The sequence below is a fragment of the Porites lutea genome, chromosome 12 (assembly GCF_958299795.1).
Source record: "Porites lutea chromosome 12, jaPorLute2.1, whole genome shotgun sequence".
Lineage (NCBI taxonomy): Eukaryota > Metazoa > Cnidaria > Anthozoa > Scleractinia > Poritidae > Porites > Porites lutea.
This window is the reverse complement of record NC_133212.1, coordinates 19,942,521-19,958,090: the sequence shown is the minus strand read 5'-3', so window position 1 is coordinate 19,958,090 and position 15,570 is coordinate 19,942,521. Positions and strand designations below refer to the sequence as shown.

Below are 15,570 nucleotides of genomic sequence, written 5' to 3'. Positions count from 1 at the left end.
CGACATCTCATTCTGTGCAAATCAGATCGCTTTAATAGACATCATGGCCGTAAAAAGCGTGTTTTTGCTGGCTGCTTTCCTGACCGGCTGTGACATCATAACCAAGGTCGCTGCAGTGCAAAAAAACACAACGGTATTAATTCTTGGAGGCGGGATTTCAGGAATTGCTGCAGCAAAAACACTGAGCGATCATGGAATTAAGGATTTCATAATCTTGGAAGGAACGGACAGGATCGGCGGACGAATGAGAAAGATGGAGTTTTTTAACAACACCATTGAGCTGGGAGCAAACTGGATTCAAGGAGTCAAGAACAACCCCATTGAAGATTTGGCGCTAAAATGTGGATTAAAAGGAAAGGCTGAGGTCAGATCTTTTGTGATACGAAATGAAACTGGATACAACACAACAATGAAAGGGAAAATGGCGCAACTGAAATATGATGAAGAAGTCCTGGATGAAATACGACTCCAGCGTCGAAAGTTACACCAGGCGGATATTTCCATGCGCGTAGCATTGCGGCTTGCAAACTGGCTTCCGCTCACACCGGAAGAAGATGCTACAGAATATTTTGAATATGACTTTGAATACGCTGTCCCTCCCAAATACATCTCGTTAAGAACATGGATCGCGGATAATGGGAGTATTCACTCGGTTGGTGGCGAGCAGTTCTTTGTAACCGATCCCAGGGGGTATGTTCACATTGTGGACTGTCTTGCGGATATGTTTCTGGAACCAAAGGATCCACGGCTGCAATTGAACACAACCGTAACGGAAGTGAAATGGAATGAGAACGGTGTTTACGTCACTTCCGACAATGGCGATGTGTACTCTGCAGATTACGCTCTGGTCACATTTAGTATTGGTGTACTGAAAAGTGGACTTGTTAAATTTACACCTCAACTGCCCAACTGGAAATTGGAGGCGATTTTCAAGATCAACATGGTCGTCTATACCAAAATTTTCTTAAAATTTCCAGAGAAATTTTGGGACGATAACGAGTACATTCTTTACGCTTCCAAAAGAAGGGGTTATTATACCATGATGCAGAATCTAGAAGCGGATTCGCGTTTACCAAAAGGAACCAATATCCTTCTGGTTACTGTAACCGGAGACGAATCGGCCAGACTGGAATACCAAAGTGATGAGCAAACACAGGAAGAAATAATGGAGGTACTGAAAAACATGTATGGTCCAAATATCCCTGAGCCACTTGGTATCCACTACCCTAAATGGGGGCGGGATCGATATTTCTTCGGATGCTGGTCAAACCTTCCGATCGGAATATCGAGCGACGATTACGTCAATCTTCAGAAGCCAGTCGGGTCTGTATTTTTCTCGGGAGAGGCCACGCACGAGTTGTACAATGGTTACGTTCATGGTGGGTACATAACAGGCATGCAGCAGGCAGAGAAGATAGCTATGTGTGTGCAGAAAGGTTCGTGCAACTAGAGGAAATGTTGCAGAGAAACCAGAATCTGCGAAACCCATCACTTTATGCCCAGAGATGAAACGTTAATCTGATCAGAGCATCTTGATTGACTGCGAATATAGTAGACTGATTCGAACATTTAATCAGTGCGATCATTTCTTCGCCCGCGAAAATTGGTTTGATCAGTTGTTCTAACCACAGCAGGATTAGCTCAGTCGCAGAGCGCTTGACTGCCGCTCAGCAGACCAGCGCTTTAACAACTGAGCCGTAGGCGAATCTCATCTTGCTATTCTTAAGGTGCTTCTCATTGTTTTTTCGATTAAGTTCTCTTTGAATCTGTTACTTTGTTGCAAAACATATCGTTCCCTTGTTCATTCTTCACAACAAAGTTGTTTCAAAATAAGCCAAATATGAGCCTCTTACTGAGTACTTTATTTCCAGGGAAAGATTCGGGCTATTTTTGCCATCCCCAAGAAGTTAAATCTTTTGTGACGAACCTTATAATGTTTGCGTTACAGATCAAGAGTCGGTAACCAACTGAGTGCGGACTAGGCCCTCTCATTTAGTAGGGCACTGTCCCGGGTGCCTCTAGTCAGGGCTTTTTTTCTGCAGCTGAAAAAGTTGCGTTTATATCTATAACTGCGTTAATCTTCTTTACATTTAACTCCTCGTCCGAATTTCTGATCTAATATATGAATTTCATACCGGCATTAAGGGACTGGTCAAAAAGTATAGGGGGTGGTAGGCTGGAGCATTTGAAATGTAATTGATAAAAAACACATGGCCCACCCCCTCCCTTCGGCACAAAAATGACTGACCCAACCCTAAAGCAAGATTGGAAATTACATGACCCACCCCCTGGTATTAAAACATGGATTTTTGGTTTCCTCTTAATAATCCAATAAAACCTTGTTCTGTGCATGACAAAATTTCTTGATACATTGCTACAACCAAAATCAAAATCACAGAAATCATACCTTTCTTTGAAAAGACAAAGGTGAAAAGCCGAACAGTTCTTGTTTCGATGGACGTTATGAGTCTTGACACAAATATACCGCAAAACAAGGGTATCAAAATTATCTGTAAAGCATATGAAAATTTCTACAAAGACAACCTATATTCCTACACATTACATGCTGGAAATGAAAATTAATTGAACTTAACCTCAAAGAAAAGTTCTCCTACTTTAATGGAAAGCACTACCTACAAACCCATGAAACTGCAATGGGCACAAAGACAGCAGTTTTCTTTGCCAACATTTTTATGGCATATATTGAAACAACAACTGTAAGCAAAACCGTCTTTAAACCAACAGTTTGGAAATGCTACACAGACGACATTTTTGCCTATGGGACATAAATAAACCAGACATCGAGGACTGCATTGAACAAGCAAACTTACATCGCCCAACTATTAATATAAATTCACGGCCGAAATATTTGAGACTTAGACTGTGTTTTTAGACACAGTTGTATACAAAGGCAGAAGATTCAAGGAAAAATCTATCCTTGATGCAAAGACACATTTTAAAGAGGCGGAAACCTTCCTGCACACACAAAAAAGTATTTGTCAGAGGAGAAGCCTTGAGAATCCTACGAAAAAACTCATCAGAAACAACCTTTGAGGAAAGTAACTCAAATTTCAACTGAAACGCTTGGACAAAGGCTACCCGCAAACTTTGATAGAAAACCTACTATCAGAAATAAAATTCACAGAAAGGGAGTATAAACTCCTAAAACAAAACAACAAGGATGAAAAAGAAATATTGAAATTCGTTACACAACACCAACCCTCAGTGTCTACCATAAAGGAAGCCTGAATAAAAAAGTGAAATCTTATACAAGACCAACCATACCTTCGCTAAATTTTTCAAGAACCACCTGTCTATATCATTTCTTTCCAAAAAAGGAAAATAAGTAAAGGACATGCTCCTTAGAGCCCCCAAAAAAAGGTTAACAAAGGTTTTCAGACCGATAGAGATTTGTGGCCTGTCACCCCTTGCATTTTCTCACACAACAGGTTTATGAGTATTTTAGCAATAATTCCAGCTGGCTGTGTTTTATGTAACAAGTGTGGTCAACTGTCTCGTTAGTATCAGTATAGTGTGCCTATCTGTGTAATAAAATAGGGTGACCCACCCCCTAAGGGTAGCTGAAAATTGCACGACCCACCCCTTGCACAAGACTCAAAACCTCATGACGCACCCCCTCTCTGCTCCGGCTCACTACCTTACCCCCTCCCCCCTTATACTTTTTAACCAGTCCCCAAATAATTGCCTTGTAGCTGCAAATGTATGCAGATAAATAGCCAAAAATAGATACCTTTATTCTGTTAAACGCTGGCGTGGTAGCCTCCAACGCAGACTTTCTTTTGGCTGGTGGGGAAGGAACTAATTAAACTACGAGCAGTCTCTCTTTTTTCTTAGTCCGTCATGCGAAACTCGCGAGACAAAAATCACCTCTGTGTGGGAGGCTACTGATATGAAGGGCAAGTTCAAAACTTAGCCTGCGTAGATGGCCGGATCAGAAGGTGAGCGCTTTACAGTGGAACCCGGTTTATGCGGACACCAAGGGGACATGCCATAGCGTCCGTATTATCCGGGTGTCCGTATTAAGCGGGCTCTCAGAGAAAACGTCAGGAACATATGTTTTATCGACAATAAAGACCAAAGCAGACAGTTTTAGGAACCAAGGATCTGTAGAAGTATGTGGAAAGGCAGTCAATCGGGGTGGAGGTCTTGGTATGGAAATACCATGTGTTCACATTTTTGATTGTCCTCGGAAACACGTGGATTTACTTGAACAATTACTAGACCGCCGTTAGCAACAACCTAGCAATACAAGCGGAGGATGATCCTAGTATAGCTCGCAGCAAGCAAACAATGTAAAAGAGGAAGAAGGTTAAGAGCAATGACTGCAACAAAAAGCTAAGGAAGTGAAACGCGTGTAACAGGAGGCAGAAGATTCACTGAAAACTTTATTAACTTATTATCAAACACCGGAAGACAGACTGTTCAAATCAAATATGCCACGCTACGTTGTTACTGTTTTTTTTTAGTACTGTAATAAAATTTTATTCACCCGTAAAAATGTGTCATTATTTGAACAAGGTACAACTGGTCTACAATTATAACACAATTGTGACAATGAAAATAGACAGTGTGCAGATAACTAGTGTCCGTAAAGCAGGGTTGAAAATATATATGAGTTTGTGACCCGGGGGGGGGGGGGTACTGCCATATATGGGCTATATGGGTATGTGCCGCTGTGAAGGGTATGGTTTTCAAGCAGTTTACTCTAGGATAGGGTATATAAATCAGAGCGTTTGGGTCTAGAATCGGGTATCATTTACCCTGCGAGCAGAGGCCCTTCGATCTTCCTAGATAAGTCTTCCCGACTTATCTAGGAAGATCGATGGGCCTCTGCTCGCAGGGTAGGTATCATTTTTCAGGAAACTGATCAGTTGGTTGAAGATTTTATCTAGACTGGGGAAACAGCTACTCTAGGATAGGGGGATTTTGGGAGTTTACTCTAGTATAGGGTAGCAAAATTCAGCTGGACTAGCTCTGGTATAGGTCAAGGGTTCTAGTGTCCCAGCGGCACGTCCCCACCCAGAAATTCTTAAAGTGCCCCCCCCCCCCGGGGTTTGTGACTCGGGACACAGAAAAGTGTCCGTTGTTTGTATTAACCGGTGTCCGTATAAAGCGGGTTAATTTTAGAGAAAATATATAAGCTTTTTGTCGGGACAAACGAAACTGTCCGTATAAAGTGGGTGTTCGTATTAAGCGGGTGTCCGTAGAGCGGGGTTCCACTGTACTCTTTTTTTTCGGCAGCGGAGTCACGTGAAAGTTAGGAGCAAGCAGGAGCCTTGCAAAAACATCGCTATTGGGACACTCGCGTCATTAGCACGTGCTTGCCACGAGGAATAAATTTTTTTTTCCGGAAATTTGAAATGTATCAAATGAAAACAAGATGGCCATTAAAAATTTCTTTTACTTAGCTGTTTTCTTGACTTGCTGTGCTATCATAACTAAAGTCGCAGCAAAACAGAAAAACACAACGGTTTTAATTCTCGGAGGCGGGATTTCAGGAATTGCTGCAGCAAAAACATTGAGTGATCATGGAATTAAAGATTTCATAATCTTGGAAGGAACGGACAGGATCGGCGGACGAATGAGAAAGATGCAGTTCTTCAACATCACTATCGAGCTTGGAGCGAATTGGATTCAAGGAGTCAAGAATAATCCCATCACGGATTTAGCTCTTGTATGTGGCTTAAAGGGAAAGCTTGAAAACGGAAATTTCGTGATTAGAAATGAAAGCGGATTTAACACAACAATGAAAGGAAATATGGCACAGTTGAAGCGTTCTGAAGATATCTTGGATAAAATAAGACTTCATCGCCGAAAGCTGCATAAAAGAGATATTTCTATCCGCGTTGCATTGAGGCTTGCCAACTGGCTTCCGGTGACGCCAGAAGAGGATGCCGCGGAATATTTTCAATATGATTTCCAATATGCAGTTCCTCCTAAATACATCTCCTTAGGGACATGGATCCCTGACAATGGAACTATTCACTCATTAACTGGCGAGCAGTTCTTTGTAACCGACCGCAGGGGGTATGTTCACATTGTGGACTGTCTTGCGGATGTGTTTCTGGAACCAAAGGATCCACGGTTGCAATTGAACACAACTGTAACGGAAGTAAACTGGAAAGAGAAAGGTGTTTACGTTACTTCCGCTAATGGCGATGTGTACACCGCAGACTATGCTCTTGTCACATTTAGTATTGGTGTACTGAAAAGCGGACTAGTTAAATTTACACCTCAACTGCCCAAATGGATTTTGGAGCCCATTTTTAAGATGAACATGGCCATTTATACCAAAATTTTCTTAAAATTTCCAACTAAATTCTGGGACGATAACGAGTATATTCTTTACGCATCTAGACGTAGGGGTTATTACACTACAATGCAGGACCTGGAAGCGGATTCTCGTTTACCAAAAGGAACCAACATCCTTTTGATCACTGTAACAGGGGAGGAGTCGGTCAGACTGCAATACCAGAGTGATGAACAAACCCAAAAAGAAATAATGGAGGTGCTGAAAAACATGTATGGTCCTAAAATTCCGGATCCACTTGGTATCTTCTACCCAAAATGGGGGCTGGATCCGTACTTCCTGGGATCCTACTCGAACTTACCAATCGGGATATCAAGTAGTGATTTCGCCCATCTTCGGAGGCCGGTCGGAGCCGTGTTTTTCTCGGGAGAGGCGACGCACGAGTTGTACAATGGCTACGTACATGGTGGCTACATAACAGGCGTGGAGCAGGGTAAAAAGATAGCGAAGTGTGTGACGAAAGGATCGTGCAACTAGACACAAAATTGGGGTCAGCGAGCGGGACGGCACTGTATTGGACTGGGGTTTACGTATGTATGATCTTTTGCGCTGAAAAAAAAAGTACAAGAATAAACGAGGGAAGTTTCCATTTTCACATTTTAATCAATTGTATTTCTCTGTTTTCTATTCATAATTCTCATTACCGAAAATTACAATGAAAATTTCAAATAATAAAACAAAAATATTGACATTGGTACAACCCCTCGTTTTAAACAAGGGAAAATATTTGAGTACAGATATTTGGAATGTATTCTTCCTAATAATAAGCTAGCCCATCATCGTAAGCTTGAAAAAAAATCAAACCTTCATAGCTACTTTCGTTTAAATTTATTCTTATTTTATAAATGTAACATCAGTATTTTTCAATAACACATTACATGTACATATTTGTTACCGAAATTTCTCGGCAAATGGCTTCAACATCTGTGGAAACCAGTATATCTCCATATAAAATTAATTCAAAACATTTTGTATTTGATTAGCCTGTTATAAAAAGGGGATAAAAATAATAAATTGGTTATAAACGGGGAAACGCGTAAGTTCGCCATGAAACGTAGAGCTGGCCGACAGATATCACTATTGAAAAGTGTCCGTTTTTATAACATATGACATGACTTTACTTTCAGTTCCCGCATGAGGCAAAAAAAAAACCTCACCCTCAACTCTGCAATCAAGAAAATGATATATAATTGAAGAATGACAGAAATTGAAGATCCCCCCTTCTGTGTTTTTGAATTATATTGAATTTTAGTTTTTAAAACATCAATGGGCGATCCTTGCATTCGTAATACTCAATCCCCAAATCAAGCATTTTAACATCAAACTGAGTTGTTTTAGGTCTATGGGGGGAATGGTCAGTCTAATAAGCTGCTATAAATATGCACCCCCTTCTCACTCGCACTAGGCTCTACGTAGTTTCTGAAGAGGCGGGAAATGTTAACTAGCTTATCTTTCAACTGCGCGTGCCCTCATAAAACAGAAAAAACTTGCATTTAGGCAAGCGAATAAGAAGCGCCGTCTGTATCACATGACTCTCAACTATCATCGCAAGTTCTTGAGTATGGCCAGCGGTTTCATGACCTGTTTTAGCTTTTCGGACCTCTGTGATGCTGTTGAACAGGTAGATAAGTTGTCCCCAGGCAATCTTGAACGGTAAATTTCAGGATACGTCTTTTCGAACTGCGAAAGTCAAAAGAAAAAACACAGTGAACAAAGTTTGCAAGTTGTTGTGAAAGTTATTGCTTTTATCTTAAGTGGTAAAAATATCCGTTTTTGCAGGAGGATACGATAGGCTCCGGGTTTTTGCTTCTCTTCCTTACCCGTAATGGAAGTTTCATTTCTACTCGACGTCTCTAAGCGTTTCTGCAGCAATAAAAGATCCAAAAAAACGTGGGAACTTTGCTTCGCACATGATTTCAATAAACATGGATAACAAAAACATCATTTTCCAGGATCTTCTGTGAAAAAAACAATACAGCAAATTACATGAATCGAAACCCCGTCATTGAAAGACATGACCACGCCTTTTCGGTACACTGCATCTCATCATGCGATACAGTCTTTACCGGTCGTTTCGACACAAGTTGATTCAGCTGATGTGTAGTTTCGAGAAGTTGGCTTATAGAACGAGGAATACTCACGCCATCGTTTTGTCTTGTTCACGCGCTATCCATACAGTAAGTGTCAGTGATCGAAATTGTTGAGCAGATTCACTGAGACGACTTTGTGTCGAAATGACCAGACCAGTATCGCGTCGGGATTGCGAGTCTGAGTTTACGAACCTGTTTCAGTTGTCTCTTTCTCTGTCTTACGCTGATGCTGTCGTCGACGATTATTTTGTCGAGAAGGTCCTTCAACGAACGCTGCGATGTGATCAATGACTGCTCTTTGAACTCTTGTGGCGTGACCTTCTCACAGTAGGATTTGATAGGGGGAAGAGCTTGGGATGGTACTGTCAACTAGAATATCACACGCTTAATGTCACTGATCAGGCGAAAGAAGTTGGGAAACTGACTTAGGACACTATCGAAACAACCGAAGACGTTGAGGTTCGCCAAATGACCGTAAATCTCAAGATCTCTCAAGATCCAAATAATTACTAGGAGTGTGCAGTTGCAAGTACATTTTAGATTTGTGGTGCTTAGAAATGTTCCATCAAGGATTACTTGATCCTTCCATGTGGACAGAGGAAAGAGTTTATTTGTGTTTGGGTGTCGTCGTATATGTGTACTTTCACGCAAAATATTGCCCCAAACAATAACTATAAAGAGTTCGCGGTTATAAGCGCATTTGACAGCTCTGTGGTGCTTGCAAATATTCCACTATGGATAGCTTGTTTCTTCTCGAAAGAGGAAAGGGTTTATTTGGGGCTTGGGTGTGGTCATACCTTGTTATCACGACAATTTCTAAGGAATAAGAGACGCTGCTCCACTTGAAACTGAAGCCCCTCGGGGTTCTGCAAATGTACATCACATACCAGTAAATGAAAAGAGGAAATATCGTTATTTGCAGGTGCTAGTTATTTTTTTGGTTAGTGTTTACAGAGCACGTGAGGAAAAGACGCGAAGGGGAGAGGGCCCTCCGCTCCTTTCCTCTCCTTGAGCACGAACATCCTCGTTGAGTCTCATTTGGGAGCTTAAGCAACGAAAACGCTAAAAATGCGATCCGTTTAATTTGCAAAACAACAACTCTACACTTACATCATGCCTATTTTCTCGTTTTGTGGAGGACGTGAACTTTTTCTTTTCCTGCACTTCGATACAGTCTTTTGGAATTCAACTCCAAAAACTGCCGACATTTGACGAATTGAACGCGAGGGACTAAGCGCGAGAAAGTTTGAAGCAGCGCAACTTCACTTTTTAAGTGACGTTTTCGTAGCCGTCGCCGTCGCCGTCGCCGTCGTTGTTGCCCCTTAAGCTCCCTGTTGGTTTTAAGAATTCAGTAGAAGATGTGTTATAGTTTGCCAAGCGATATTTACCTTGAAGTATTCAGGAAATTTTTCCAGCATAAAGTACAGAAGTCTGATAACATCCATGTCGGCTGTTACACCAAATATGGCATGGCTAAAAGACTGGATCAACTGTCAATGCAAGAAAATAATAAACGTTTTAGCCTGCGTAAAAGGCGCTTGGAAGTAGTGGGCGAAAGAGAGAACGGGCGCGCGCGAGGGAGACACGCGAGGGGTGAGGGAGCTCCCTCTCCCCTCGCGTGTCTCCATCTCGCGCGCCCTTTTTTTCTTGTGCCCACTACTTCCAAGCACTTCCACTACTTCTCTCTATGAACGTTTTAAAGCATAAGACTTGATGTGAAAAAGAGTGGGTTTCTTGTAATGTCGGAGAAAACGTGACCGTATGAACCAGAGTGCTGTACAAGCAAGGAGATGGTCAGGTGGTAGGCATTGTTGAAAATTAACTGGTATTATGACTCATGGGTGATATTATACAGAGATATCTCTGATAGAAACTTGAAGCTCAATACATTCCCACCAATTTTAATTACCTTTTCTTTTGTAGGTAAATCATCACTTAATGAAAGTGCATGGTTGTCAAGTAGGCGAACCATAAATTTCAACAGCACTTGTAACAATTCTCGGTTCTTTACGGGAATCATTAAACAGCAGTATTGCAAAGATCGCATGGCTGTAAGCTTGCATTTAAACAGATAATCTGAAAAATAATAAGACAGTATAAATTCAGCTTCATTCATAACTTACTATTAGATTATTATATAAATTGTTAATATTTTTTAAACTACCCCATTATTTAATAATGAATGGAGGCACCACTGTGGGTTTAGTAGCATTGTGTTGATATCTATTACAGGGGTGACCAGGGCTGTCACTAAGAGCCGAGGGCCGGAAACAAAAGGAAAATGAGGCCAAAAGAACTCCCTAGCCAGTGCCGGAACCAGACCTTCAGATGGGGGGGGGGGGGGGAGGGGGGGCACAGTCATCCAGAGCCTGAGATAAGGGGGAGGGGTAGTCTCAAAACAATTTTTTTTTGCCCCTTAGGGCCTCAGTTTGGTCTGAAAATAAGGGGTGGGTGCCCCTCCCCTGGATCTGTCACTGCTAGCTGTTCAGTATCCCACCTACTTGCATATATCCAGCAACTTGAAATTTTTAGAGACAGCCCTGGATGTTGCCTGTAATCTGACGTAAACACCAAGAAAAACCATCTGCTGGTTATCATTATTATTAATAATAATTATGATCACTATTATTATTATTATTATTATTATTATTATTATTATTACCAACTATTTTCTTGAAGACTAGTAGCATTCGCTTTGGAACCAGTGGACATCTTTCTTCTTCATCAAAATACTCCACCACTGCTTTGAACACATCTCGCTCAAAACCTGCATACTTGGGAAAGCTTTGCTTTGAAAAATCTCCATTTGGCCCTAAATTTTAAAGGTGTCATGAAAAAAAAAGCACTTTAGTCAGTACAAAAAAAATTGGGAAAAGACCTGTTGGCATTTGCTCCAAGGTTGCAATATTTCTGTCAAAGGTAACCCTTCCATGTTGAGACAGTTAATAACTAAGGTCACTAAGGTACAGAGTAAACATAAATTACGTCTTATTTTCACTAACATTTGAGTCTGCAGACAAAGTCCTGTGGGATAAACATTCCAATGCAACCCCTTCAGTGGGACTTTCATATAATGGCATTTGTGTTTGATAACGTACAATAATAATACCATAATATCAAATCTTCTAATTTCACATTATAAAGGCACTAAGGTTTATCCTTGCGCGTATATGCAATAATTACGTATAATTATTAGTTGATGGGAATTAAACACTAGAAAGTTATTTAGGGTCTACATGTATTTTAATTTTGCTTCCTATGAAAGTATTCACGACCATGTTCATAGCAAGCAGGGGAAATGCTGGCCTCCAACCCTTTGTGATGTTGCCCTATAGAGTTACATACTAGGCTATTTCTGGGAGGTATGACAAACATCAAAATTTCATTACTTCCATAGTAGACTTTCCTTTGTTAGAAAAACAGAGCAATTATAGTATAACCAGTTGTTTTTACTGTGCCTTTCTAAAACACACAGACTAAGAAGTTCAAAAGCTGCCTTCACAATATTGCATTTTTTGCGTGCCATCAATCATTTATTACGATCACAAGCAATGAACCTTGAAACACAGAAACACACAAAATGGATCAAAATCCACCAATCACAAACTATGACCTTTTGAACCCATTAAAGTAAAGTTCTGTTTCCTAAGAGGTTGGCTAAGATGATTGACAGCAGCAAAAAATGCAAACATCAGTTGGCTTTTGAACATTGCACGTTGTGTGTTTTTGAAAAGCACAGTAAAATGCACTGTGCATTAACATTAACTTTATTCCTTGACTTACAATGTATCAGGCATTTCATTGCAGGTATTAGCCACTGAGGAAAGACTTCAGCAGCTGGATAGAAAAATAATAAGAATAAAAAATGTTTCATTGAAAAGCAGTTTTAATCATTGTTGAAAAGTAATAATTGCATGTACCTGGTGTTGACATGTTAATTCATAATCCAGGGCCCAGTTGTTCAAAGGCCGATTAACGCTTAACCCGGGGTTAAATTTAACCCGGGTTTCTCTTTCTTGTGTTCAAGAGCATTTTCTCGGATAATTTTCTCTGTTATTTTTAGGGCTTCCAATCTTCACCTTGTAGACAAAAAGAATTAAAATAGAAATGCTTTTTAAGCTTTCAAATCTGAATTCAAATCTCGCACTAACCCTGGGTTATCTTAACCTGGCTTTGAACAACTCGGCCCATATTCCAAGGTTGCATTTTACCTTTTGGAAACTCTTGTTTCATTGAACTGTGATGCACACAACTTGTATCATAGTCATCATCTTTCAGTGAATTTATAACTGAATCATCTAGATCCATCAGTCTCTTTAAGCTGTAAAATATGACAAATTGCTAAATAGTGAAATGGTATATCCTCGAGAACCTGAAAACCATACCCTGTTGAGCAGCACATACCTGTTTAGGCCACTTTAACAAGGGAGTACCCCCTCCCCCCCCCCCCCTACTTACTGGAGGAATAGCTCTTAATGTTCCAAACTTTGGAACCATGCATTGAGGCAGCACCAATGGCTTTGTGACAGATTGGTGGCCAGTATATGGGAACCAGGGGCACTTTCCATTCAGCCCAAAATTCTGGAAATTTTGGTCAGAAACCCAATGTAACGGATCATTTTGGTTCGGTCCGACCAGAGTATTTGGGACCAGCTTTGAAGGTGGACCACTTTGAAGCGCCCAATCATTCCAGTTGGTCCGGCAGAAATGTCCTTTTCCATTTGGGAAAATTGCTGTCTCCAGTACCTTTCTTTTGCACTCTGCTTACAAGAACAATAACCAAATGCGTGGTTGGTGGCTTGGGTTAGATTTGTGCAGCCAGAATGTACCGTTCCACTGGGCACGTGGAAGTGGAATTTCCAAAATTTCACAAAGTAAGTTTTGCTGAATGGAAAGCGTCCCAGGCTTTGGACAAGAATTTGTGTTGATCTCAAAGGTTTTGCATCACTATATGTCTCGGCCGGGAGAATTTTTTGGCACAACGTGGATTAGAAACATTCCATTAGAAACTTGTGTAAGGGACCACATGAAATGCCAGGATTCCAGTTTTACTGGGAAACTGGTTTTATGACGCACATGGAGGTGCAACTTTATCTGAAAGAGGCCTGTCTTACTCACCGAATGGTGGCAATATTCCACCAGACTTCACTAATTTCCTTATCTGACAATGAGCGCCGGTTGTGGGCAACAAAAGCTGCGGGATTCATTATGACATCTTGTAAGTCGTCTCGACGATTGCTCCTCCTTCTTAATTTAACACCACCTGTACTTTTAACTGAGTTTCCGGGATTACCTCTTTTAGCGCTCTGAACGTTCAATCTATTAACCAGAGGTGTTCTAGAAGGGCCGATCGTAAGCGGATTAGATCGAAGATTGTATCCACTGCCATTGGATGGCGTTGAAACAGTGTTAGAAACTGACCAATCTTCGGTTGGCTCATCTTGATAAATTGTACTCAGTGTCCCTTTTTGTGCCGCTACAGTTCTTGTTGTTTCTTTCTCGCTCTTCGGCGCCTGAGATCTCTCATTTTTCGGAGGGCGCTTGACCTTATAAGGCGAATATCGAACCTTGTCCGTGAACCGATACAGATGGTTGTTGTCTTCGAACATTCCATTATATTGCTTGCCTCGTGCGTCCGTTATGATTCCATTTTTGAGAAATTTACTACAAAGTTGCACGGCTTGTTGTCGAGTCACATCGGCTCCAAAGTTTGGATTTTCCTTAAGGAAGCTATGAAGCCAGTCTAATGCTTCAGAAGCTACAAACGCATCTTCGAACACTTTCATCCGCCATCTTCTTCGTTTCACTGAAACATTGCTTTTCATCTGTTGCACGATGTCATTCCACTAAGGGACAAAAGGACACGCAAACGAAATAAGACAGAAGAAATTTCCTCGTTTTGTCAATGGAAGATGTCGCATTTCATGTAGAAAATGTTAAATCGAATAAAATGTCGATAATTAGTATGCGACTTCATTGACGATCGAGGTGACCTTAGATTGTATACTCACCAACTTGGTCGCCGAAAATGGACCTCTGCATAAATCGCTGCTGCTCTCTATGTTTGCATTCATTTTTCTCTGCTTCAGTATGTTTTCGCCATAGCAGAAGGGGTCAAAAATGACTCAATCTTTTACCTTTATGCAGAGCTAAATGTTTACAAGATTGTACATGGCTATTTTGAAATCTGCAACAAAATAAAGTCCGGGCGCTGATTGGACAACGGACCAACTTACAAAGGATGTGATCACGTGGGCAGCTGGGTACATTGGCCCCAGTGCCTTCTTCCGAGTTAAAAAAATGTAGAAAATTCCAAAAATACTGAAAACCAATTCTCTATTTTCCAATTCCCCATAATACACTCTGTTTGCCCCCCAAATTTTGCATAAACCATTGTTTTTAAATGCTCCTGGGAGTATTGCATTTTCCCAAGAGCATTTAAAAACAATGGTTTATGCAAAATTTGGGGGGCAAACAGAGTGTATTATGGGGAATTGGAAAATAGTCAATACACATTATGTGAATTGTCGGACCACAGAATCTTTCCCATAGACTCAATAGCTAGAAATACATACCAAACAAAAATAGCATATAAACTACTACCAAAGAGAAGAAAAGGTTTCATTTGAATGGTCACGCGTGGCTTTGGACCAGGCTACGCAGTGGGGAAAGAGGCAAAAAACTCAGTCAAATAGGAAAAATATCGGCGAGCGAAGCGAGCCGAGCAGTTCGCTCGCCGATGTTTTTTTTTTTTTTTTCGCCCTCGCCGATTTTCTCCTCCTTTTTTCCCTGATTCGTCCCCAGTCGTCTCTAAGTTGTCTCTATTCATTAATTATTTACTAGGGAAGCGCCTGGGCTGTGCGCGCGGGGAAGATGGGAAGGCTTCCTTCCCGTCATCCCCTTCGTTAACGATCCCGTTGTAGTCTTCTTCGCCAAATACTAATAATGAGAGACGACTGGGGACGAGTCAGCTTTTTCCCCAAATGCAGAGCCTGGTCCCAGGCTATCTCACGCCCAGCCAGGGGCCAGTCACACCACACAGGCTCAATAGTTTGTATAAGTACGTAACATAATTTACTCCTCTGGGACGAGAAGGGGTTAGGCAGGTTTGGTTCAAATAGCATTTTTTTTAATAAACTAAGTTTTAAA

At 41.1% G+C, this 15,570-nt stretch overlaps 2 protein-coding genes across 2 annotated transcripts; one reads left to right on the top strand and one right to left on the bottom strand.

Moving 5' to 3' along the window:
- The first annotated feature begins 30 nt into the window (after positions 1 to 30).
- LOC140953840 (uncharacterized) lies at positions 31 to 6,945 on the top strand. The gene is made up of 2 exons (XM_073403219.1): positions 31 to 1,444; positions 5,393 to 6,945. Exons 1-2 carry the CDS (start codon positions 44 to 46, stop codon positions 6,806 to 6,808), a joined length of 2,817 nt encoding a protein of 938 aa, XP_073259320.1. The 5' UTR covers positions 31 to 43; the 3' UTR covers positions 6,809 to 6,945.
- Positions 6,946 to 7,353: 408 nt separating this feature from the next.
- LOC140954082 (DEP domain-containing protein 1B-like) lies at positions 7,354 to 14,591 on the bottom strand. The gene is made up of 10 exons (XM_073403483.1): positions 14,433 to 14,591; positions 13,540 to 14,267; positions 12,633 to 12,742; positions 12,205 to 12,258; positions 11,084 to 11,233; positions 10,331 to 10,497; positions 9,810 to 9,911; positions 9,219 to 9,287; positions 8,614 to 8,790; positions 7,354 to 8,011 (listed from the first exon to the last, which is right to left on the bottom strand). The coding sequence occupies exons 1-10, from the start codon at positions 14,493 to 14,495 to the stop codon at positions 7,874 to 7,876; spliced, it is 1,758 nt and encodes a 585-aa protein (XP_073259584.1). The 5' UTR covers positions 14,496 to 14,591; the 3' UTR covers positions 7,354 to 7,873.
- Between the last annotated feature and the right edge of the window lie 979 nt (positions 14,592 to 15,570).